Below are 23,737 nucleotides of genomic sequence, written 5' to 3' on the forward strand. Positions count from 1 at the left end.
ACAGAAACCTCTCAACAAATTACATTACCGAAGTATCAGAACATACCATAAACAATAATATGAATAGAAATCTAACATATGTGAAAGTCATAAAAGTTCACTCAGCTTTGTCTATAACTAGGCCGCAAAACATGAGTATTAATCATTTTCAGAGGTTATTTAGCACTAGGACGAAAAAAGACTTACCAAATACAGAATTTATTTAATTAAAGTAAATTATTTTTATCTTATTGAACAGTTTACACTGTAGGAGGCGAAGTTCCGCCTTTGTTCACAATCGCTTTGTCAATTTTACCATCATCATCTATAAATACCTTGGTACTTTTAGAAAACAGAGGACAAACTGTCTCCACAAAGAAGAAAAAAAGATGCACAATCACTCTGGAGCTCTGCGGCGCATGCGCCCCGTCGCTTCGTGCCGTGACGCCTGGTTTAAGCTCCGCCCAGGCTTTCTAAAAGGTCACGTCGCGCTGCAGCAGTGAAACAGGAGACCGTTCCGCATCCTCTGCGCACACCTCACTTGATCTCTATCAGCAGGTAAGAGTCACCTCATCCAAAAATTGTTAAAATTTTAAACGTTTATTGTGTGTTACTGAGCGCGTCAGCCATGATGGCTCTCATTCTGATGGTGATGCGGATGTGATGCTGTTGACTGAACCTACAGCTAGCTGTATCTTCCAAAAGCTAGCCTGTTAGCCATAAATGAACAAACAGCGTCATTAGCTGTATCACTGATGCTATGTCATCTCAATTTGACAGACAACTCCTAAAAGTCTATCACCTTCTGAAAAACAGTCGTTTTAGAGTTGCGCATTTCGGCCCCATCATCGAAGTACGCAACAGGAAGGGCGCAGAAGTGATGACCTTCAAGGATGGAAGTGGAGGAGACGAGCCTGTTGCGCCTTCCTTCGCTTTAGATCGACGCTATCAGTTTTTACATGTGCTTGATTATGCGTGATTTGTCGGGTACAAACGTGGGTGGCAGCGGTGATGGGTGAGGGCTGTGACGAGGTTGTTTCCCGTCAGGGTGTAGCTGTCCCGAAGCACGTAGACATCGAGAGGCGGAGCCGCAGAGTACGTGAAAAAGCTACACGTGTTAATGAAGTCATATAGCGGCCTGAATTTTGGAAGCAAGGCTGGCGCGAATAATATAATATATATATATATATACTAATATATAATATATATATATATATTATATAATATAATATATATATATAATATATATATAATATATATATATATATATATATAAATATATATATATATATATATATATATATAGATTTTTAATTTTTTTTTAAATTCTATGCTAGTTTTGTAGAAAAGTGGCGTAAAATTAACCAACTTAAGCAAATTAGTTCAGAATGTAAAATAAATACTAATATCAACAATAATAATGATAATATATAACAAATATGTTTTAGCCCTTATCACGTGGGGATGTAATTGATGAGGGTTGGATTGCAGAAGTGTTTATAATTAAAAAAACAAAACAAACGGCAGTTTCCACTTAGTAATTATATTTTTTTACTATTCTCTTGCATTATTAACAAGTGTAATTCTTAAATAAGTGTTTTCATTGTTGATTTGTACGCTACTACTTCACGTGTAAAATGAATTTTAAAAAAACAAATGAGGCAATGGATCAATGAACAAATCGAAACCCTTAATCAATAACTGCTGTTGCTAAATAATTCTTCATTGATAAACTAATAGTTTCCAGTCCATAAAGTATTTTTACAATCATACACCAGGTGTTCTTAATTATGAGTGGTTTCCTTACTGACATTTGTTATGGACATGTTTCTGAAGTCTAACCTGCACATTTTCATCAATGTCCACCTTTCTTTGAACTGCAACACCCTCGCAGCCTCGAGGTCTGTAATAGGCTCCCATTGAGCTGCATGGGTAACAGTGCTCCTGCTACCGCTGCAGCATCAAGGCCTGAAGATAGATGCGATGCCAAGGCCAGAGGCCCGTCTGGTAACAAAGCACAGCACTGAAAGCAGGCTTTTTATTTTAGTGCTGTCCTGCAGGAGCCATTTCATCGCAAAGCTCATGCAGCTTGCAAATAGAATTTAAAAAAAAAAAAAAAAAAAAAAAAAAAGTGGCACCCTCCAGAGGGTTCTGATGATCTAGACAAAACGGCAAAAAAATCCTCATCCTCCCCCTACATGCTTATGAACATAGGCAGTAAATCTAGCATGCAAGCTCAAGACCTTGTAGTTGAATGCTTGCAGCAATGCTTAAAAGAAGACCAGCTGCAGCGTGATGGCTGTAAATGTGGACTCTGATGTTTTTCTTGTATTTGTGATTTCTCACTGCATGCTGGGCTGCTCCTGTTTTAAGGTGAGAAGCATTGGATGGCCCCTCTGTTTGTTTTTGTTTTTTCTTCTGTTAACCTGAAATTCAATCCAAATCACACAGCATCACAGTTAAATCAGGTGTGTGTGTGTGTGTGTGTGTGTGTGTGTGTGTGCGCGCTCGTGTGCTCTCCTACCGTGTTATTTGAAAATCGGTGTTGAGAGTCTGGTCTTCTTGTTTTTTCAAGTGGTTCTCTGTGACTCAGCAGGGAGTTGATCTTCATGTCGCATTGCAGAAGTGTTGTTGAAGCAGACCACTTCAACAGGCTGGATCAAAGATCAGAAAATGTAGAGAGCTCGGCTACGTGTCATGAAAGCCTGCATATGCAGTCTACTCACAACAGTGAACCAGCTTTAAACTGTTCAGTCATATCACTTCAGGCTTATCAGTTTTTAGTGATGGTATGGTTTTGTTTTGGGGTTGTTTTTTTTGTTTGTTTGTTTATTTTTTTGTTTTTTATTCTTTTGAGCTGCTTTAGCCACACAGGAAATTGATCAGGAATCGATGAAGAATCTGACCTCCAAGCAGAATTTCTAATTGCAGTTACCAAATCAATAAATCTCATAAATGACAATCAATAGGATGCACTCGAATTTACTACACACACGCCCGTTCAACTATCTTATTGAGGACCTTCATTGACATAATGGTTTCCCTAACCGTTAAAAATGAATGCCTCAACCGAACCCTTATCCTAAACCTAACCATAACCTAATTGTAACCCTGACACTAAAACCACATTTTGAGCCTCAAAAAGGCCTTCAAACTTGTGAGGACCAGTGTGTGTGTGTCCTCACAAGTGACTGTTGGTTCTTACAAGTATAGTAGAATGCAGCTTTCGGTCCTCACAAAGATAGCTAAACAGGAACACGAACACACACAAACAGCCTTAGAACCTTGTGCACATAATTTATAAAATATTTGAAAGCCGCATTAGATAAATGTCCTTGGCCACTGGGGCAACATGATCACTGAACAGTGTATGGTATTGGTTGGTTATTGGTAACTTTATGTGTATGCGACTATCTGGAAGATAACGGTTATCACCAGTGTTGATGATAACGCCACTGGAAGGTCTCTACTTGATTCTGATAGCGCTTACGCTGCTCTAGTTTTAGCTTCCATTTTTATTTATTTATTTATTTATTTATTTATTTATTTATTTATTTATTTTTGGAAACACAGGAAGATCTTTTTAACCCTGGAGAACCCATGGGGTCAAATTTGACCCCATGGTTTCCCTAGTAAACCAATGGGGTCGGATCTGACCCCATGGGTTCTCCAGGCTTAAAGAGTTCTTAGCCTAATACTGTAGCTCAGGTTAGTCAATACAAATGAAGACGCAGGTTCACCCAATTGTAATGTCCTACAGTTTTTATAGGATGTGCTATAGTTTCTTTAAATCTGCTACAGTTGGGTAGTTGAGGCTTCTACCGAACTCCCAAAAAATTCTGTATTTTAATATTAACTCAAAAAACAAAACAAAATGGTTTCAAATAATCACTTGACTTCATGAATAGATCATGAAGCTAAAGGAATATGCAAAGCGGAAATATTTAAACTCAAACACCAATGAAAAGCCTTCCTTTTAATTCTCTTGATCAGGTCATTTCCCTAACATCCTATGCTCTGAATAATGGACTTTTTTTTTTCTGTGTGTCACATCTGTGGTGCAAGGCCCTGCAGTGGTGCTTGTGTGGCACAGAGTGAGGTAGTTGTCTTTGTTCTAATGGCCTCCTCTGGGACTGTTTCCTGGAGACGTTCAAGAAGCAAACCCAAAAATGGAAAACATAAGATTAGTACCTCCTTTGGCTGTGAGTAACATAAGCTGAGTTGTCATCACCTGATTATGTCTAAAGCAGTTCAGCCACAGCCTTCTGACAATCTCCCATTTTTTGATTTGGGAGCCATCGTAGATTAAGAGAGACAGAAGGATAATCCTATATGACAAATATTTTCCCAGGTTACTTTACCAAAGAGAGAAATGTCCTTGACACCACACACTCTCTCTCTGTGGTTGTTGCATTGATGCATAGTAGTGATTCTAAAACTTTATACTTGCACATTTAGCCAATATCTTTTTTTTTCTTTTTCTTTTTTTTTTTTTAAAAAAGCTAATAACCCTCCAAGCATAAACTCTAGTGCACTACTACCAAACTTGCCCCAGCTGATAATGTGCTAGAGTCCTGCCTCATATTGTTCTTTTAAGGGGGTTGTATTAATTTGTGTATGCAATTCCCTATGGACGGTGTAAAAAGACAGGGTTTCACCCATTGCAAACGTGCTCCTGTGCACTCGTCCAAAATCCCGGATGCATGTCCCTGGTTGCGGATGACCTATGTGTCAGTTTAATGCCGATTGGTTGACACGTGGCGACATTCACAGGGACTGGGAGAAGCACAGGCAGTGACTGTGGTGGTCACTTCTCAATGTGTTTGACACTTTGTTTCACTTCAGCTCTTTTCATGTTGTAACTTCCCTCTACTCTGTCCCGAGCTGATGGACCAATAACAGAATAACCAGGAGTAGCCCGCAGACCAGTTATACTACATAGTTGTGTAGTATACTGGTACACTCCCTCCACCGACGCTCTCTGTGGGTAAGCAGGCCTCCATAGGCTGCTGGGGCTGAGCCGTGATTTCAGCGTAAGCCTCCAGTCAATGTAAAGTTGTCATCTTTAGTGATTTTCCGTTATTTTTTTTTTTTTTTTTTTGGCCAGTTGTTGCATAAACTGTAGATTTCCTATTGAGTTAGCTTGTTGTGCAATGTTTCCTTAGCGAAACTCCACCACGGTGGAGTCGTACTGCTTCACAAAGGAGGGCAGGTATTTGCTGAGCATGGTTTTTGGCTGGTACAGACAGTGGAGCAGAGCTGAGGGCACACGTGCCTGTGCCCTTAGGTTGGCTTTTATCACGTGTAAATACTTCCTTTTATTCATTGGAGATGTGAAGTATGCGGCTTGTACCCCTGCTGAAGCTATTCTCCTCGGGGACACGATATGCCCTGCAGGCCTGGCCGTGTGAGTGTGTGTGTGTGATAAGAGTTGCACACTGATTTCATTGAGAGGCCTGTGTGTACTGTAAAGGTTATCTCATAGCTTTAAGCTGAGGATTAACACAGAGGGTACAGGGAGTATATCAGACGGTGTGCTCTCACAATAAACCAGCCTCCCTGACTTTATCATTAAGCTGTATTACAGCCTCCTATGAATGTGTGCCTTTACAATATACTGACAATTCCAGCTTTTAGTTGACACTGCTTGCTGTGGAGGAACATTTAGTAGAATAAATGAATCGTCTATCGAATTCTCCAATGGATGACCTGCTATTGTGGCCCACACCCGGCAGCGTTGTGCACAAAGCTACAGCCTTGTGTTCAGCGGGAGCACCTCGGATACCAATATAGCCAAACAGACAAGTCACAGCTTGTTCTCAGGCACACAGTGCATTAGCTGGAGTGAGAACGGAAATTTACAAATCCTTGATGCACTCATATCGCATGGCTCCAGTAGAAATAATTTGTAGTCTGAGAACAGCAGCGCTTAAATGGACGCGTGACGTGTCACTCCAGGCGAAGAACTAAAGGTGTAACTTGCAGAGAGGTGTATAATGACAGAGGAAAACAAAGAGTGTTGCTGAGGAGGGGGAAACGAGCCGTGTTGCATCCAGGCCTGCAGCTATAATGAGGACTGGCAGCAGAGTCTATAGGAGCGTTGTTACACAACCCCTTCCCCCTCCCTCCATCCGTCTGGTGTGGTTCACATGGGGGAGGTGAGGGGTTACGTAACTGCTAATTTATGGAAGAGTGAGGAAGGGAAAGGGGAATTAAATAATCTGGTTTGAAGGCTGTTTATGGAGTTTGGTCACTGCCACCAAGCTTTCTGTTTTTAATGACTGACACCAGATGATGCATGAAAATGAATGTCAACAAGATGGGGTGTTTGCTTCTAGTCACAATAAGTGATTTTACTGAATTACTTTTTTTCTTTCCTCCCCCCCCCCCTTCAACTCTCAGGAAAAAGGAAATGTACTGCTCGCATCTTGCACACATGTCATGTTCTTGTATGGTGTGATTAAGTGCCATCGTGTAGGAGTTTGCCCATTTTCACCAATCTGGCTGCACTTAACTTAGAAAAGCTCATTGGTATAACAGTATAGTTGAGCTGCAGACAATGGAGACATTAAATGAGGCCAGCCCTGGGCAGTCATCCAGGTTTGCACATAGTGAAGCAGTATGTGTGTTTCGCTCTCTTTCAGCCACCATGACTCACCAGTATCCCGCACTGACCCCTGAGCAGAAGAAGGAGCTGCAGGACATTGCTCATAGGATAGTAGCTCCAGGCAAAGGCATCCTCGCAGCTGATGAGTCCACCGGTATGTGTTGGTGTGTCGGTGTTTCAGCAAAGGTGGCTGATTGAAACGCAACATTAAACATGGTTGAATACCAACATACAGTACACTGAACATGCAGTGAGTTGCATGTGAAATTAGAATTGCCTGTGCGTTTATTTAAAGAGATCATAAAAAAAAGATGCATGTTATTGTTTCTATAAGATTACTGCAAACAAGCAGTTTTAGTCTTCTGCTGAAAGCCATTCTATACTGTAAATGATGCTAAATAAATGGCATTTGTGTCGTCTGTGTGTATTTTATTAAATCCATGTCCTTGTTTTTTGCTCTTTAGGCAGCATGGCAAAGCGTTTGAACCCCATTGGGGTCGAGAACACTGAGGAGAACAGGCGCCGCTACCGCCAGTTGCTCTTCACAGCCGACCAGCGCATCGACAGCTGTATCGGAGGTGTGATCTTCTTCCATGAAACCCTCTACCAGAACACTGACGATGGCGTCAACTTCGCCAAGCTCATCAAAGACCGCGGCATTGTCGTTGGCATCAAGGTAGGCAGGGGATTGCCGTTGCTGGGTAATCAGTTTACCCTGGTGCATTCTTGAAAATTAGTTTTAGCTCAGTTTCATTATGCTTCTGCTGCATTGCCTGGTTTGTGCCGTTACGTGTTAGTTTACATAGTTTGTCGTGCTCAGAGTCGACCTTAAAACACAAGAGCCTGAGTGCTGAAAATCTCAACCTCCTCTTGTTTTGAATGTCATCATCACTTTGCTGTTGATATAATGCAGTCAAGTGACTCAGCTTAGCAGGCAGAGTAAACCCTCATCGTTTAGCAGGTAAAACCTGAAAGGTGTTCGTTTTTTTTTTCTTTTTTCTTTTTTCTTTTTTCTTAAACCAAAAAAAAACACGCTTTCAGTGTGTTTACATACACTCAGACCCACACATAACAGCAGATCATGTTGTTAGGACCAACTGGGCTAAAGTTATTTCAGGTCAAATTCAGAACATTTTCTGTTTGTCTTTACAGGTTGACAAGGGTGTTGTACCCCTCGCTGGAACAAATGGAGAGACCACCACTCAGGGTAGGAGACAGTAGACGCACAAGTTTGAGAACTGAAATGAACTTCACAGAAGCCCTGTGTGTTTCTCATGGCTGGTTCTGTGCGTTGTTTGAGTGCAGGTCTGGATGGGCTGTCCGAGCGATGCGCGCAGTATAAGAAGGACGGCGCAGATTTCGCCAAGTGGCGTTGTGTGCTGAAGATCAGCGAAACCACACCGTCTGAGCTGGCCATCTTTGAGAACGCCAACGTGCTGGCACGATATGCTAGCATCTGCCAACAGGTTAGTGTGGTACTATAGAGGATTCCTTTCCTTTTTTTGGAAAGGACACTAGTGATCATCAAATGGTAGTATTGTATATTTCTAAAATACTGGTGTTAAATTTACACTCTAATCTCTTTCAGAATGGTATTGTTCCAATTGTGGAGCCTGAGATCCTTCCCGATGGAGATCATGACCTGAAGCGTTGCCAGTACGTCACCGAGAAGGTAACATGTTGCAGAATGTGGAACTCTGCCACCTTTATCTGTTCTGGAGAGTTCAAGTTTGGACTTGCGTGCTGTCGTTTGTCTCCTGCTGTTAGGTCCTTGCTGCAGTGTACAAGGCTCTGTCGGACCACCACGTGTACCTCGAGGGGACACTGCTGAAGCCCAACATGGTCACAGCTGGACACTCCTGCCCAACTAAGTACAGCAGTGAAGAAATCGCCATGGCTACTGTTACTGCTCTGCGCCGCACAGTGCCTCCTGCTGTCCCAGGCAAGATACTTGTGTGTATATAATAGGAAAAATTCAGGGAGTGGGACAGTATCGGTGTGCAACAGCAGGGCTCCAAGTGACTTAATAGAGCAGCATATTTAAAAGTTAAACCATTATATGTTATCATGGATAAACTGCTAGCTGAAACATGCTTTTGTGAATGTATAAAATCAGTTAGATCATCCCTTGGAATTTGGATGAGTTGACTAGTAAATTGGTCGTCTTGGCATTTTTCAGATTGCTTTGATTTCCTAATAGTAATACTTAAATCTCTAGATTCTTTCACTCGTTTATATCTACCTGCAGAGTGCAAACATGCAGGGAAAGATGCTTTCGAAAACCTTTAAAATCTTCCTCGACATCAGGTATGAGCAGATCGGTAACTCGTGTTTCTTTTGTATAAACAGGGGTGACGTTCTTGTCTGGTGGCCAGTCTGAGGAAGAGGCCAGTGTGAACCTTAATGCCATCAACAACTGCCCACTCCCCAAGCCCTGGGCCCTGACTTTCTCCTACGGCCGTGCCCTGCAGGCCTCAGCTCTTAACGCCTGGAAAGGACAGCTGAACAACGAGAAGGCCGCCACCGAGGAGTTCGTCAAGCGCGCCGAGGTCAGACCACAGGAAGGGACATCAGATGTGTCCTTTGTACTGCTAATTTAAAAAAGCAAAACTTTCTTTGCTCTTTTGCTTATGTTTGTTTTGTTTTTTTTCTTCTCCAGGCTAACGGTCTGGCTGCACTCGGCAAGTACGAGTCTTCCGGAAGTGGCACCGCCGCAGCCCAGTCCCTCTACGTGGCTAATCACGCCTATTAAACAGCAAACTACCACGTTGAGCTGTGGCATAGTTATAGTCTTATATCTGCTCTGCTGTCTCCCTTCTTCACTCCTCCATCAATCACAGGCCTGTGCTGTCTGCTTTACTTTAGAGTTCTTAAATTTACATTATTAGATATGTGTATTTGAAACCATCATGTGACATCACAGTACAAAAGGAAACAGACATGGGTCATCTGTCTTTTTTTGTTTGTTTTTTTTTAAATTCCCCCCAGTTTCAACAAATGGTTAGTTTTGAGACAATTTGAAGTTAAACGGTTGGAGGATAATCAAAAATGTTTAGTCAGTATTCATTCCACATTCCTTCTTTCACGCAGCTGTCTCTGCCCACTTCACACAAAATATCAAATCACTCCCAAGCAGGCCAGATCAGCATGTTTGTGTCAGTGTTTCGCTTCTGTCAGAACGGCATTTGTTCATTGTTGAAACGCTCTACTAACATCCGCACTGACACCAAGTGGGACCAACTGCTTATTAGTGGCATCAGAACATGCGTTAAGGAGCAAGATGGCCGACGAGGTGAAAATGTTGAGCCGAGTTGATCTTTTGAACAAAAGCGTGGAGTGCTCTGTTGTGCTTTCAGACAGATGTATATCTAGTAGATGTTAGCAGGCACATACTGTAATAAGCCACTACACACCAGGATTCTTCCTTTTTCTTTTTTTCTTTTTTTGTTCTTGTGCTCCTTATCACCATTATTGAATTTTAAAACAAACAACCATCTTGTGTGTCTGTTCATTAGCTTAACATTACATGCAGTAATCGATGTATTCAGTTGTGTGAAGGTGTCAATATTATGTGATGCTAGTGTGTCATCCTCCCACCTGATTTCCCCCCTGCCTGCCCTACCGAACGACCAGACTAGTTTCTATCGACATTCACATCCAATGGACCAATGGCGTGGGGTCAGCAGCGGGGAAACGGTCGCTGCTGTGTTGGAGTACTGTGCCGTTTGTGGTGTTAATATTGTTCTTTAAGCACTTGGTGTGTCAAATAGTGGAGAAAAATAAACTAAAACCTTAAAACATCAGATGCTTTTGTGTGATGGAATTTTCTACACCTGTCCTGATACTGGCGATGACAGAGTTATGCATGTTAGTCAAATATTGCTACTTTATTATTTAGAATCTTTACTGCCTCTACATTTTAGAAATCAATGTTGAGTATTTAATTATATTTAGTTGGCTGATATCATTACCTTTACACAATCAGCTTATTGTGATTTGAAATTAAATGGCCAACACTAATCTGCATATTTAAACTTTATTTTCAGTTTCCTGGAGGTGTATATATGCCTACATGCACCCCCTTTCTGAGTCAAAGTCATGTGTTTTACGCTCAATCTTGCAGATTGGATAGACAGTCACATGGAAGCAGCTCAGGGTGTGTAGGCATGACCTGCTGAAGTTAAAGCTAAAGATCAGAATGCAACACGTAGGATATTACTTTGGTCAGGGTTTACGGAAACTGGTCCAAAAGAAGGGAAAAAATATCCAGTGAGCAGTATTTCTCTGGATGATAATGCTTTGATGGCAGAGGTGACTGGCCAGACTGCTTTGAGCTGATAGAGAGGCAGCAGTAACTCAAATAACCACTCAATAGCTAAGATAAGATAAAACTTTATTAATCCCTCGGGTGGGTTCCTCTAGGAAATTCGGTTTCCAAAAGCACAGCACCGACAGAAGTTACAGTTACAGAATATTATATATACACACACACACACATAAATACAGAGACAAATATAAATAAAATATACGAAGGGGATAAATAGGAATAAAAATACAAGTGAATTGCACATTTCAAGTATTGAGGTCTATTGCACCATTGACTAAGATATGCAGAAGAGCATCTATGAATGCACTACACATCATGTGGCTTAAAGGAGATGTGCTACTGCAGCAGAAGACCACACCAGCTAAAATTTCTTTCAGTGGACAGTGAGTCTGTGTGAATTTATAAAGCCTTTTTAAAAACAACTACGGGGTCTCCTTCACCAAATGTAAAAGACAAACTTGGGCCAAAAGGTAAAAAATATAGAAAATCGCTCCACAATTTTGCAGCTGCAACTTCGAAAGCCCCGTCACCTCTGAGTTTACGTTGTGTCTTTGGAACCAGCAAAAGTCTCTGGTCTGCTGACCTGAGAACGAGGTGGGACATAAGAGTGCAATAGCTCAGACAGATAAAATTATGTAGAATCATTAAGAGACTTAAAGACAAATAAAAGGATTTTTAAAATGGATTCGTAAACTAACTGGAAGGTAAAATTGGAGTGATGTGCTCTTGCGTCCTTGCACCAGAAAAAAATCGAGCGGCGCTGTAGGTGAGCAACTGGCCTGGCCAATTCCAATGAAAAGTGCATTGCAGTAATTGACACAAGAGGTTTTAAAACAGAAGTATTAATGTTTCAAGGTTGGACTAGAGTGGCTTGACCTTTGGCAGTCATCTCAACTGGAAAAAGCAGGCTTTTGCTACAGTGTTCACATAAGCTTTGAGCTTTAGAGAAGGATCCATTTTCACTCCTAAATTAGTGATAATGGATTTCTCATATGGGGCCAATGAGGAAAGGTCAATACAGGGGCTGCTGCTGGTGCCGCTGAATCTAAACAACGTGACTTCTATCTTGTTCTCATTCAAATTCAAGTGATTTATCACCATCCATCTCCTGATGTCAATAAGGCCGTCATGGAGAGGCAGGACAGAGCATTCAGTCGTGTGCTAACATGAGGTCTAAAGTGTACCTTATGCTGGGTCCAAGATGTGTATCACCATTTTCACTAGCATTACTGATGCTACCAGTTTCTTAAAATTATTTAGATGAAATAAGCACTTTATGAAAGGGTATCTGTGGTGTCCAGTAGAGTCCAAGGGTCACCACACAAATCACCCAAATTTAACAAAGCTGACCTAAAAGTAATGAGGTCACCTGTTTAACACCAGGACCAGCTGGACAAATCAGAGCAGGGTAAATACATAACTGAGAGAGCAGCTGTTTCCTCCCTTATTGCCTATTCTGGGTGTCCTTGAGCACCCTGGCTAACTTCCATATATCATCCCAGGGTTATCAGATCAGATTTGGGTTTTACTGGACAGCTTGAGGAAGATGGCAGTGATGCAGGTGGATTGATGCAGGTGGATGTCCCTCTAGTGTCCTTACCTGACAGAACGACCACAATATGTGCATCTTCTGTGTCTGACAAGTGGTCATCAACACCAGGGCACCACAAGGAACTGTCCTCTCCCTTTTTCTATTCACCCTCTACACCACGGACTTCAGCCACTGCACAGAGACCTGGTATCTTCATCAGTTTTATAATGAGTCTGTGGTGGTTGGATGCAATAGCGAGAGTGATGAGATAGAGTACAGGGCTGTGGTGGACTTGTTTTTCCACATGTTGCGGGCATGCTGCTGGGGCAGCAGACTAAGGATCATATGTGTTAATTGTGTAAATAACACTAAGCATACTCACTTTTGTTGGTTGCTCAAGGAATTTATGCATTCACAAAGATGAATTGAGCCTGTCGTAATTAAAGCTACCACAGATGGCGCTGAATACCCACATTTATCACAGTGTGTTTGTGCGTTTAATTCTTTTACAGGTTGCGCCGACGGTCATTTTCACTCCTGCAATCCTTTGCACAACAACGTACAGCCCTAACACCTTTTTAGAACTATACGGGCAGACAGATGTCTATGCAAATATTTGATCCTATTTAATTTAATGTAAGCTATCTGTATGAACCACGGTTCTGTTTTCGTCCTCACGCGAAGAACCGCTTAGATACGTTTAAAAATTGGTCATGTGATCGGTGCTGCTGGCTGCTTGGCATCCACGAGTGCTCCCTCCCAGTTCATTGGAAGAAATGGCTATCACGGAAGTGGGTGAGTAGATTCGTAACTGAAATGAGTGTAAATGATTTAATTCTCATTAAGTGTTTCATTTTCATTGGTTTGCGTTAGATTTATTAAACATGAACCTTTGTACAGAGTGCAACCATAGCGGACTAACAGGAGCCGTTTTCTCCATGTTATGACCCTTTGAAGCTAATGGCTAGCTAGCCCCAGTTGCAGGGGTGATGCCCTGCCACTGCAAGAACACCTGCTGTTTACTACATGATTTGTTTTTGTTTTGTGTTTTTAAATATATATTTTTAATTAAAGGAATACTTACGATAGTAAAGCTTCCACAAAGGGCAGTAATATGCCTAATGTTTACACTGAGCCTCGTTTACAACCATGTAAGACACTGTAGTTGATGCAGCATGATAGACACAAATGTCTTACTCAGTCAGTGGTCACCAGTCTGGACATATCGAGGGTACGTAGGGGTCAAGGATTGGGATAAAATCCTCTGTCATAATATACAGTCACCGGATATTTTATTAGGTACACCGTGAGACTACTGAGTTCGATCCCACACTGTAGTCACAAAGGGGTGGACATGGTCAGCAAGAAAACTCAAGTATGGTATTTAAACGAGGCTCAGTTGGTGCTAAGGGGCCAAGAGCATATCCCCCACACCAGTTACACCACCAGATGCCTGTACTGTTGATACAAGACAAGGTGGATCCCTACCTTTATGCTGGTGATGTCAAATTGTGACTAAAAAAGTGGCCAGTGAGTGCGTGTAACCTATTTTAAAATATTATATTTAACATATTGTTCAATGATTTCCAGAAGCAAAAAACCCCCCCCAAAACTATTTCATTTTTTAACAATTGAGTATTTTTAGTTTAAACACCATGGTAAACTCTGATTATGTTTGCTGGTGCTTATATGAATGATCTGATTTTGTTTTAGCCTGAATCACAAGTTAGGTTTGAATGTCGGCATTTAGAGCTGAAATAATTGGTCAGTTATCTGTTTAAATGAAGTTTTACTGCAGTTATTTTGGTAATAGATCGATTGTTACAGTTAGTCATTTTAATGTGAAACAGTGTTTATTTTAACTAAGCTGTTATTTAATTTAAAATGGGTGTATTTCAAATGTATACTTTAATTTCTACTGTACTCCATTTTTAATTGATAGATAATTAGCAGATTTATCATCAGTGAAAATCTTTCAAACAACAATACTGTGTGTTTGTCTCCCAGAGCGTCGACGAGGTCAGCTTGCTGCTCTATCCATAGCAGCCGTTGTCATCATTGTGGGAGTCCCTTTGTGGTGGCGAACAACTGAGACATACCGTGCCTGGTTACCTGTCAGTCAGATCAAAGATCTGGCTAAACTGCAGGTTTTTTAGTGTTTCCATTTATCTCTCATGCCTTGTAGTTGATTGATCTTCCTTGTGTAATACATTCTTATCTCTACGTTATTTCTTATTTTGCAGCTGCATTTGAGCGCTGATGTCGAGGTTGTGTTTGCACGTGGCACCGTGACGCCAGAACAGCAGAAAAAGGTCCCGTTGACGCAGACGCAGGATGAGGAACATACAGTGGATGGTGATTTGCTCATGCAGTTTATGATTCTGCGGTCACAGAATATGAAGCCTGCAAGGTCGTTTGACTCTCAAACTTTCTTTCCAGAGGACACAACATTGAGGTACAGATATGAAACAAAGTACCGCACAGCTACAATCATGGAGGAAGATGCCATGAAAAAGCCGACTGCTGCAGGTGAGCAGCAGCCTGTCAAATCCAACTTGTGGTACTTCAGATGTTGACATTTGACATTTTTTCTCAAAGAAAGCACAGCTGATAATCACGATAATTTTTCTGCTTTAGAGGCAGATCTGTCTCTGCACATGCTCAGTGAGAGTCCGTGCGGTTCTTTAGTTGTGTATGTGATCCCGGAGTCCTCTTCTTTGCTGCCTGAGGTAAAACTGAAGCTTTTTTATTGTATTTCATGAGTGTGATCACTCCATGCTAATTACTATTAGAAAAAAGGATAATGAAGAAAATATAATTTACTGTCACAGATTGTAAATAGAGTACCTCCTGCAGAGCTTGAAACACAATTAATTATTTGTTATATTCCAGGTAAGACAAAGATAATAAAGTATGCATTGCACCTTCATGCCTTTCAGGATGTGAATGTGTATATCGGTCAGCGAAGGACAGCCCTGGTGCGTATCAGCGCCCAGATGAGAGTGGGCAAGACACTAGAGCAATTGCTGGCTCAGTTGGAGCCCCAGATCAAGCAGGTGCTCCAAGTGATGTCTTTTAGCCACACTGACATCACCGTTGCACTCAGCGACAGAGTCCGTTTTAGACCTGGCAACAAAGAGAGCATTGCTGACAGCATGAGAGCCTTCAAATCTAGCCCAGGTTGGTAATTTGGCTCCAGGTTTAACTCTGAGAACACGTTTGTGTCTTTTCTTTGATTGTTCTTATCTTCCTGTCAGGTTATGAGATCACATTCAGTCTGCTAAACCCTGATCCAAAGTCACACCAGCTGCACTGGGACATTGAGGGTGCCGTGCAGACATACATCCAGCCTTTGCTTACAAAACTGTCCCCTCTGGCTAACTTTAGCATGGACTCTCAGGTGCTGTTAATGCACAGTCCCTATTATGACAAAGAAAAGATGCTCAATTATTGGAAGTTAAGGTTTACCTTTCCTTTTTTATAGACCTTGTACTACACCATGCTCGGAGTGACACCACGCTTTGACAGCAGCTTCGAGGCTTACACACTCAATGCTGACAGCCTTGCACATGTCATCAACCCGGTGGAGGCTAGACTTGGTAAAAGTCTGCTTTTTTAAATGATCATGGTTTAGCTTTTTCTGCTGTATTTAAATACAATATGTTTTAATTCTTTTTTTTTTTGCGTTTGACTTCCAGGCTCTAATGCGGCATCTTCTAACCCTGTGTTAAATTTTCTGCTGTATGTCCCGGATATTCGTCATTCACCCCTTTACATCCACGATCACAGGAAACAGGAAGTCCCTTCCAATGCGTTTCACTCTCCACGGTGGGGTGGAATCATGGTAAGAAGAACGAAGAGCAACGCTGAGGGAGAGCTGCATGTTTATTTTGTTATGTTGGGTATTGTAACCTATATTTATCCATGTTTTTGCAGGTTTATAACGTGAATGGTTTCTATGGGTCGGAGACGGAGTTCCCTGTTCACGTCAACATTAACATGGCTAAAGTGATGGGAGTCTTCCTCGCCCAGCTTCGGTAAGTGTTAACCCGCAGTGCGGCAGTCGTTTTCTTTCCTCTCGACACAAAGTAACCTTCATGTGCCGTGTCCTGTCAGGTTGTTGCTGGGCGTGCAGTCATTAAGCCCCCCACCTGGCTTCCTCGTGGCACCGTGTGGTAGCACAGGACTAGCTGACTGGGAGCTGGATCGCCTCATGTGGAGTCGTAGTGTGGAAAACATTGCAACAGCAACCACCACCATCACCTCTCTGGCGCAGTTGCTGGACCAGATAGGCAACATTGTTATCAATGACAACATTGCACAGCAGGTAAGGTGAAGGTGTTTTAGTAGTTATGCGTTTGCTCCATGTAGCAAAATTGTGCAGGTGCGTAGATTTCTTAACACATCTTAACTTTGATTATGGAGATTTATGTCATTGTTTTGGTTTCTCAGTTTGAATTTAAAACTGTCATATGTGACTTTATTTTGTTGTTAAATACTTTGTTATTGTCAGTTAATCAACAATAAACAAGCTACTTCCTGCTCATCACCTGAAGAAAAAAATCCAAAATTCATCCTTCTTTTAATAATTGTATTATTGTACTAGCGACATAGTAGTGAGGACGCAAACTAAAGTTAGTTAGTAAGCTTCTACTCTGAGGGGCTTCTGGTTCATTTGCACTGGCAGGTAACAAAGATTGGCCAGAAGAGCATCTGTTTAATGTAGTGCAATCAGATCCTAGCTGGGGGAAGTCAGGAACAACATCAGCAATCTCAATACATAAGCAGAAATTAGAAACATAAAAAACAAAATCAGAAACTATTTCTGTTGTCACAGCCAGCTCAAAAAGTAAAAAAAACCCCCAAAAAAGCTCAATTAATCTCAGTGACTGCAACATATAAAGAGGATGCCACACCAGAGTTTGAATTTGTCAGCAATACTTATTTTATTTAAACAGAATGAAGGTCTGGAGGCCTGGAAGACGGTAAGATAAACATGGAAGGAGTCCAGGCCAGCCACACAGGAGGCTGTGGGACCCAGAACCTCTCTCCCTAAACTAATAGAATAATAAAACCCATTCATGCATCTTCTGCCACTTATCCGTGTCCAGATCGCCATTGCAGCAGCCCGGGGAACACAGAGGCATACCCTCGGTCTCTCGGCCATCCAAGAAATGTAATCTCTACAGCATGTCTTGGGTTTGCCCAGGTGCATCCTCCCAGAAGGACAGGCCAGGAACAGGACATGCCCAGGAGGGATCCTAGTCAGATGGCTGAGCCACCTTGGCTGGCTCTTTGCAATGTGGAGGAGCAGCTCCTCTACTCTGAGCCCCTCCTAGATGACTGAAACCCTTGCCTGTCTCTAGGGAGAGGTCAGCCAACATTCGGAGAAAGCTCATTTATATTGCTTATATCCACGTTCTCATTCTTTTGAGTTAGTACCAAGAAGCTAGTGGACAAAGTTGCAGACCTGTCCCTCTGTCTGCCTCTGTCTGCATCTCACTCAACAAGAGCCCGATATACTGAAAAATCCCCCATTTGGGGCAGCAACTTGAGCTTAACCCTGACTGGGCACTCCACCTGGCATAGATCTGTGGTCTCAGACATGGAAGTGCTAGTTCTCATTCTTGCTGCATCACATGCAGCTGTGAACTGCTCCAAAGTGAACTGGAGGCGACCACCTGATGAACCACATCATATGCAAAAAGCAAAGATGAGGACCTGAAGCCACAAAATTAGAAGCTTTTTGCCACTTGGGTGCACACCTAGAAATTCTGACTCTAAATTTTGTCAATGCCTTTTCTTTTTTTTTTTAAAGAAAAGATACACAAAAAAATTGCCCTATGGAAAACCAAAAAATAACACTTTCATATCACACGAAGACTGCATATATGAACACAAAGACAAACCGAATGAACCCAAATAAAACAAAAGGCCATTTCAGTCTCGGTATCAGAGTGGTATCTTACGGCTAACAATTAGGTAGTCTCCTCTAATTTCATAATAATAACAATAATAATACATAACCTGTGATCTAATTTGCTAATATGCAGGTGTCCAGTGCTGTCACGTCCCTGCAGCTGGCCATGGCTGAGCTGGAGGTCGGAAACCTCGGCTTTGCTCTGCAGTACAGCAAAGAGGCCATCTTGGCTTCGGAGAAAGCATTCTTCGACCCTTCGCTCCTTCACCTGCTCTACTTTCCAGACGATCAGAAGTTTGCTATCTACATACCACTCTTCTTGCCCATGTGCGTGCCCATTCTGCTCTCAATGCTGAAAATAGTGTCGGAGGCCAGGCAGAGACGCAGAGAAAAGCAAGCCAAAAAGGAATAAGAGGCACTCAAGCAGGAGAAGAAGAACAAAGAAACTGTATGAACAAACCATTTCGTTAGTGGCCTGAAAAGGCTCATGTGAACCATTGTGGTTTGGGGTTTACAACTCCTATTGTTTTGTACAAGGATTTATGCCTGATGTACTGAGTGATTGCAGCGACTGTTTGACACTGCATGGCTGAAAGCTTCAGTTTATTTATTTTATTTCTCATGTTATTAAGAAATAAAAACTAAAGTTCCATCTTTTGTTGTTGCACAATACCTAATGGGCTGGTACAATGGGCTGGGCGCCTGAGCAATCAGAGCACATTTACCAATTATACAGTTGTTCATACACTCGGTATTTATACCTAAACGCCTTCTAACATTAACACGTTCACTCACACTCTAATCAATGGGGTTTAGGATCTTCCTCGAGGATTTATAGATCAATCCACTGAGCTTCAGACTGGTAGATAACCCTACCATCTGAACAGCTGTGGCTCAGGTTACGGGTTACGCTTTAAAGTGTAACCCCACTCTCCGATAGGTGGCGGTATACGCCTTTTAAAGCTAGACGTACCCTGTGAAGAAGAATCCGTTATCGGTAGCTTCTGCTTGCAACTTTTAGCCCTTGCTTATCTCGCTGTTTGAATTCCGCTTCGAAGTGTTTCAATTTTTATTAAGGTGTAGCTTAAACCGAATCTCTAACGCGTAGTTCGTACATGCCGCTTACTATCTAGGCGCCACTCTAGTCATTTCTTTACCAAAAGTTGATCTATTAGCCGGCTTGCTAACTTCCCTCGCGTTGCGCCATCATGTCTGGCGGTCTTATTCGAGGACCCGCGGGGAGTAACGACTGTCGGATATATGTGGGAAATCTCCCTCCCGACATACGTTCAAAAGACGTGGAAGACTTATTTTACAAGTACGGAAGTATTCGTGATATAGATCTGAAGAACCGAAGAGGAGGACCACCGTTTGCTTTCGTGCAGTTCGACGACCCGAGGTGAGCCGCATTGTCCCGCCGCCACGTCTGCCTGTTATCTCCACAGTTAGCCAGCTACACCCAAATAAGTGGACACAACGTGCGAGTTGACGGGATATAACCTGTAGCAAGAATTTGGTTTAGGAGAAGGTTTGAGTCGAGTAATTGGAGCTCTTTTTGGATTGTCGTGAAATGTGTGTTGTTGAGGCCTGCAGGAGGCCACGTTAATTGGCGGTTTACCCCGTTAAGTACCTGTGAATGTGCTTGCAAATGGGCTACTACCAAACCACTTTTTAGCTGATGGGTAATGATCAAGATACCAATTAAACGATTTAACAAAAATATCTATCATCTATAAGTCCACTATAAGAGGCTAATTTCCTCCCCATTTTTAAATGGTCTGTGACAAAGACTGAGATACGAGTAAAACTGCATGTTTGTTTGCATTATTGGTATTAGATTATTTATTTCACTGTTCGATTTCACAGGGATGCTGAAGATGCTGTTTATGGGCGTGATGGATATGATTACGATGGCTACCGTCTGCGTGTGGAGTTCCCTAGAAGTGGAAGAGGAGGTGGAGGTGGTGGTGGTGGCGCTGGAGGAGGGGGAGGAGGAGGAGGGGGAATGGGACCCCCAAGGGGAAGGTATGGTCCCCCATCCCGACGCTCGGAGAACAGGGTGGTTGTCTCAGGTGAGTGGTGTATTTTTCTATCTGAAGGTTGTGGTCTCTAGTTTAAAAGTGTGTAGTTGTATGTGTAAAGCTTACAAAACTTTTGTTGTTATTTACTTGTTAGGCCTTCCCCCCAGCGGGAGCTGGCAGGACCTGAAGGATCACATGCGGGAAGCAGGTGATGTATGTTATGCTGATGTGTTCCGTGATGGCACTGGTGTGGTGGAGTTTGTACGCAAAGAAGACATGACCTACGCCGTCCGTAAACTGGACAACACAAAGTTTCGCTCCCATGAGGTATGTAAATCCTCACATTGTCAGACTCTCTTAATAAGGACTAACTTGAAAAGCTTAGTCTTAAGAAGAAGAAGAAGAAGAAGAAAAAAAAGGCGACAACTGGACTTCTTTAGGCTTGCAAAGAGGTTTCACTATTAATCAAACGGAAAACAAATAGTTACAGATATTTATGGTGTGTTCCTGAATAAGTCAGAATTTCTGTTTTCCAGTCAGAAATTTAATCTGGAACACCCCCTGAACTTGGATGTGCCACTTGTAAAGTCAGACCAGACCCAGGAACTAAATAATTCATAGGCAGCATACCTTGACATCAAAATGTAGCATTAACCCACCTTGGCTCATGTGCTGACTCACATGATCAGTAATGGGTCAATGATACTTGGAGCCGCTGCCAAAGGGAACAAATGCTGCTACACTTTAATTACCCGGGACTCTCCACCATTTGTTTTATATCATTTATTGATCTCACAAGGGAAATTGTTTTGTTACAGCGGCAGGATAAAGAATAAAAATTAGCTTGTTACAGAAAGACAGTTAGTTACAGTTTCACAGAAAATGTCAGGAATGTCGGCGTGAGGGAGAACTAACTCTTTTACTCAGAATTGTGGAGTGGGTGAGATGGATTGTCCAAGATGGAGAGCAATTTGAGCGTCCTCCAAATTCTGGCCAATCATCGTTCCAACCTTGTGAATCAGTTGGCACTGATGCTTTTTCTTGCTCCTTATTGCTACCACAGATGGGTAGGAGACCTTCAGGATCACTTAGAACTGAAGGAGCCTGTTGGCTGCGAAGTGAAACGTCTTTGCAAACCTAAAGAAGTCTTGATGCCTTTTTTTTTTTTCTTCCTCCTTTATCTTCAATCTCTTAAAGCTGTTAAGACTACCATTACCCAGATGACTGAGAGCCAACACAGACATTGAAAAGCTTACTTAAACATTGTAAGGAATGTGACAGTTAATTTGCAGTAAGTAAAGCAAAATGCTCAACTGTAAAGATTTCCTGGTGATAAGAATCAATAATTGGCTTATCTGTTTTATATTAACAGAAACGATCTTACTGAATGATGAATTGGCTGATTATGAATGCAATTTAAAATTCTGATGTGTGGATTGGGGTTGTTGTGCAGCAGTATGTCTGTTTATTTATGACTAATGCATCAACCAGGAAAAATGTGGTTAGCTATTTCTGTATGTGGGTTTCATATAACAGGAAAAGGAATGGTCGGTGATGTGTGCTCATGTTTGTGTTCAGGGTGAGACGGCTTATATCCGTGTGAAGATGGACGGCCCTCGGAGCCCCAGCTACGGTCGCTCTCGCTCTCGTAGCCGCAGTCGAAGCAGGAGCAAGAGTGGATCACGCAGCTACTCCCCACGCCGCAACAGAGGATCTCCCCGATATTCTCCCCGCCGTTCTCGCTCCCGCTCCCGGTCCCATTCCCGCTCTCGCTCCCGCTCTCGCACCTAGGCAAGCCTGACCTAAGAGCCAGAGTGGAAATCTTCACATTACTCAACGAATCCTGTGTATTCATCAAGGATCATCTCGTGTGTCACCTATGTATGCTGTCATGGTGTGTGCTTCCTTCCCTAACCGACACCAACCCACCTGCAGTTTTATTTTCCATTCTAATTTTTGCAGACCAGTTGAGCGTGCACATGACCGAGTTTTGCTCCATTATTTCTTCTCTTCTCTCAAAACGTGTTCTGCTTCTGCTGTGTCATCTCTAATTCATCTGTGTACCTCTCTTCTCCTGATTGTCCTGGTTGAGTGTTGAATGTTTTTTGCTTCATTTGCAAAGATTCTTTTTTTTTTATTTTTTATTTTTTTTATTTTTTTTACTTCCTTCAGGCGAAATACTGCTGTCTTTTTGACCTTCTTGTGTGTTTCTCTGTTCAGAGTTCAGAGGAACAGGATAGGATGGGAACAGAGGAAACAGTTCATATTAGGATAAACAGGAGGAGGAGGAGTCAAATGTGGCACCAATGGTATGATGGCTGTGCCTTGTCAACTGTGAAATTATAAGGCTGTTCATTTTTTCTTTTTTCAAAAAGCATAAATCTGACAATAGGGCCCAGTTTGAATGTTTTCAGTAGTTAAGTTTTTTTTGTTTTGTTTTTTTTTTTTGGGTTTTTTTTGGTGCTTTTTCTCATCCTTTATCATACAAAGTAAATCTTTGTATTTTGGGCTTGATTATAGATGGTTTTCTCCTTTTTCTCAAAGTAAACTCCCTGGTAGCTGCATTTATTTACATTACTTCAAGCATTTTCCTGAAGGTGTGATTCTAACTCGCCTCCTTCTCTTTGGTTCTGCTGGTATTCTGAAGGTTTGGACTGGGCTCATTGTCTCACCATTCCGGAGCTGGATCAGGATTCAGGATCAGTTTAGGATTAGGCTTCAGGATGGAAACATGGAGCAGGATCATAGGAGCGTTTTTACCGGGAGAAGATCCCGACCCCCTGGCCCTGTCCACATAAACCCATCAAACCGGAACCATTGTAGTGCGATATTCAGAGAAAATTGGCTTTCGAATTTTCCAAAATTTCCCTTTTTGTGTGGGACCTCACACAGACAGACTTACTGGCTACACAGTGCCGCACCGTTTATTTTTACTTTTTAAATAATTAAAAAGAAGAGAAAAGCATGGATCAAATCCAGGAGGAGGGCTGGGAGGTGCAGGATGGATCCACACGCGTAAGGAGTGGTAAATAGTGGAAAACCGTTACCAGTGGAGGAGGGAGGGAGGGGTGAAGAGGGAAGTCTGGGAGGAGACAAGGGATCGTAACTTTAATGTGGTTTGTATCTTTTTTTTCTTTTGTTTTGTTTTTCTTTTTGGTCCAGTTTTTTTTTTTTTTTTTCTAGCGGTGGCTGACTTCTGGTTTTCTTACACATGATCTCGATTATCTCAAAGCTTTATTCTCTTTTAATAAAACGTTCTACAACATTAGATGAACTGACTTTTTTCTTTCACTGCATTAAAAATGGTGTGTACAGAGTATTTGAACATATTCCTCTAGGTGGCTGCTGTTAA

The 23,737-nt window shown here is 42.1% G+C and overlaps 3 protein-coding genes across 4 annotated transcripts; all 3 read left to right on the forward strand.

The window, feature by feature from the left end:
* The first annotated feature begins 404 nt into the window (after positions 1 to 404).
* Positions 405 to 10,389, forward strand: aldocb (aldolase C, fructose-bisphosphate, b). Its single transcript, XM_005945368.2, has 9 exons — positions 405 to 537; positions 6,624 to 6,740; positions 7,051 to 7,262; positions 7,739 to 7,793; positions 7,892 to 8,052; positions 8,175 to 8,258; positions 8,354 to 8,528; positions 8,936 to 9,135; positions 9,246 to 10,389. The coding sequence occupies exons 2-9, from the start codon at positions 6,629 to 6,631 to the stop codon at positions 9,336 to 9,338; spliced, it is 1,092 nt and encodes a 363-aa protein (XP_005945430.1). The 5' UTR covers positions 405 to 537; positions 6,624 to 6,628; the 3' UTR covers positions 9,339 to 10,389.
* Positions 10,390 to 13,106: 2,717 nt separating this feature from the next.
* pigs (phosphatidylinositol glycan anchor biosynthesis, class S) lies at positions 13,107 to 19,016 on the forward strand. The gene is made up of 12 exons (XM_005945367.3): positions 13,107 to 13,239; positions 14,452 to 14,591; positions 14,688 to 14,799; positions 14,884 to 14,973; positions 15,082 to 15,173; positions 15,384 to 15,624; positions 15,702 to 15,844; positions 15,929 to 16,043; positions 16,143 to 16,288; positions 16,381 to 16,481; positions 16,561 to 16,771; positions 18,498 to 19,016. Exons 1-12 carry the CDS (start codon positions 13,221 to 13,223, stop codon positions 18,774 to 18,776), a joined length of 1,689 nt encoding a protein of 562 aa, XP_005945429.1. The 5' UTR covers positions 13,107 to 13,220; the 3' UTR covers positions 18,777 to 19,016.
* Positions 19,017 to 19,311: 295 nt separating this feature from the next.
* Positions 19,312 to 23,653, forward strand: srsf1b (serine and arginine rich splicing factor 1b). 2 transcript variants are annotated; one of them, XR_317233.3, is made up of 5 exons: positions 19,312 to 19,763; positions 20,231 to 20,436; positions 20,540 to 20,712; positions 21,964 to 22,279; positions 22,606 to 23,653. XR_317233.3 is itself a non-coding variant. In XM_005945366.3 (4 exons), exons 1-4 carry the CDS (start codon positions 19,573 to 19,575, stop codon positions 22,174 to 22,176), a joined length of 783 nt encoding a protein of 260 aa, XP_005945428.1. In that variant the 5' UTR covers positions 19,312 to 19,572; the 3' UTR covers positions 22,177 to 23,653. The 2 variants fall into 2 exon arrangements, 1 of the variants encoding a protein (XP_005945428.1); XM_005945366.3 differs by having other exon boundaries at positions 21,964 to 23,653.
* The last annotated feature ends 84 nt before the right edge of the window (positions 23,654 to 23,737 follow it).

The sequence above is a fragment of the Haplochromis burtoni genome, unplaced genomic scaffold (assembly GCF_018398535.1).
Source record: "Haplochromis burtoni strain Fernald_Lab_line unplaced genomic scaffold, NCSU_Asbu1 Contig_447, whole genome shotgun sequence".
NCBI lineage: Eukaryota > Metazoa > Chordata > Actinopteri > Cichliformes > Cichlidae > Haplochromis > Haplochromis burtoni.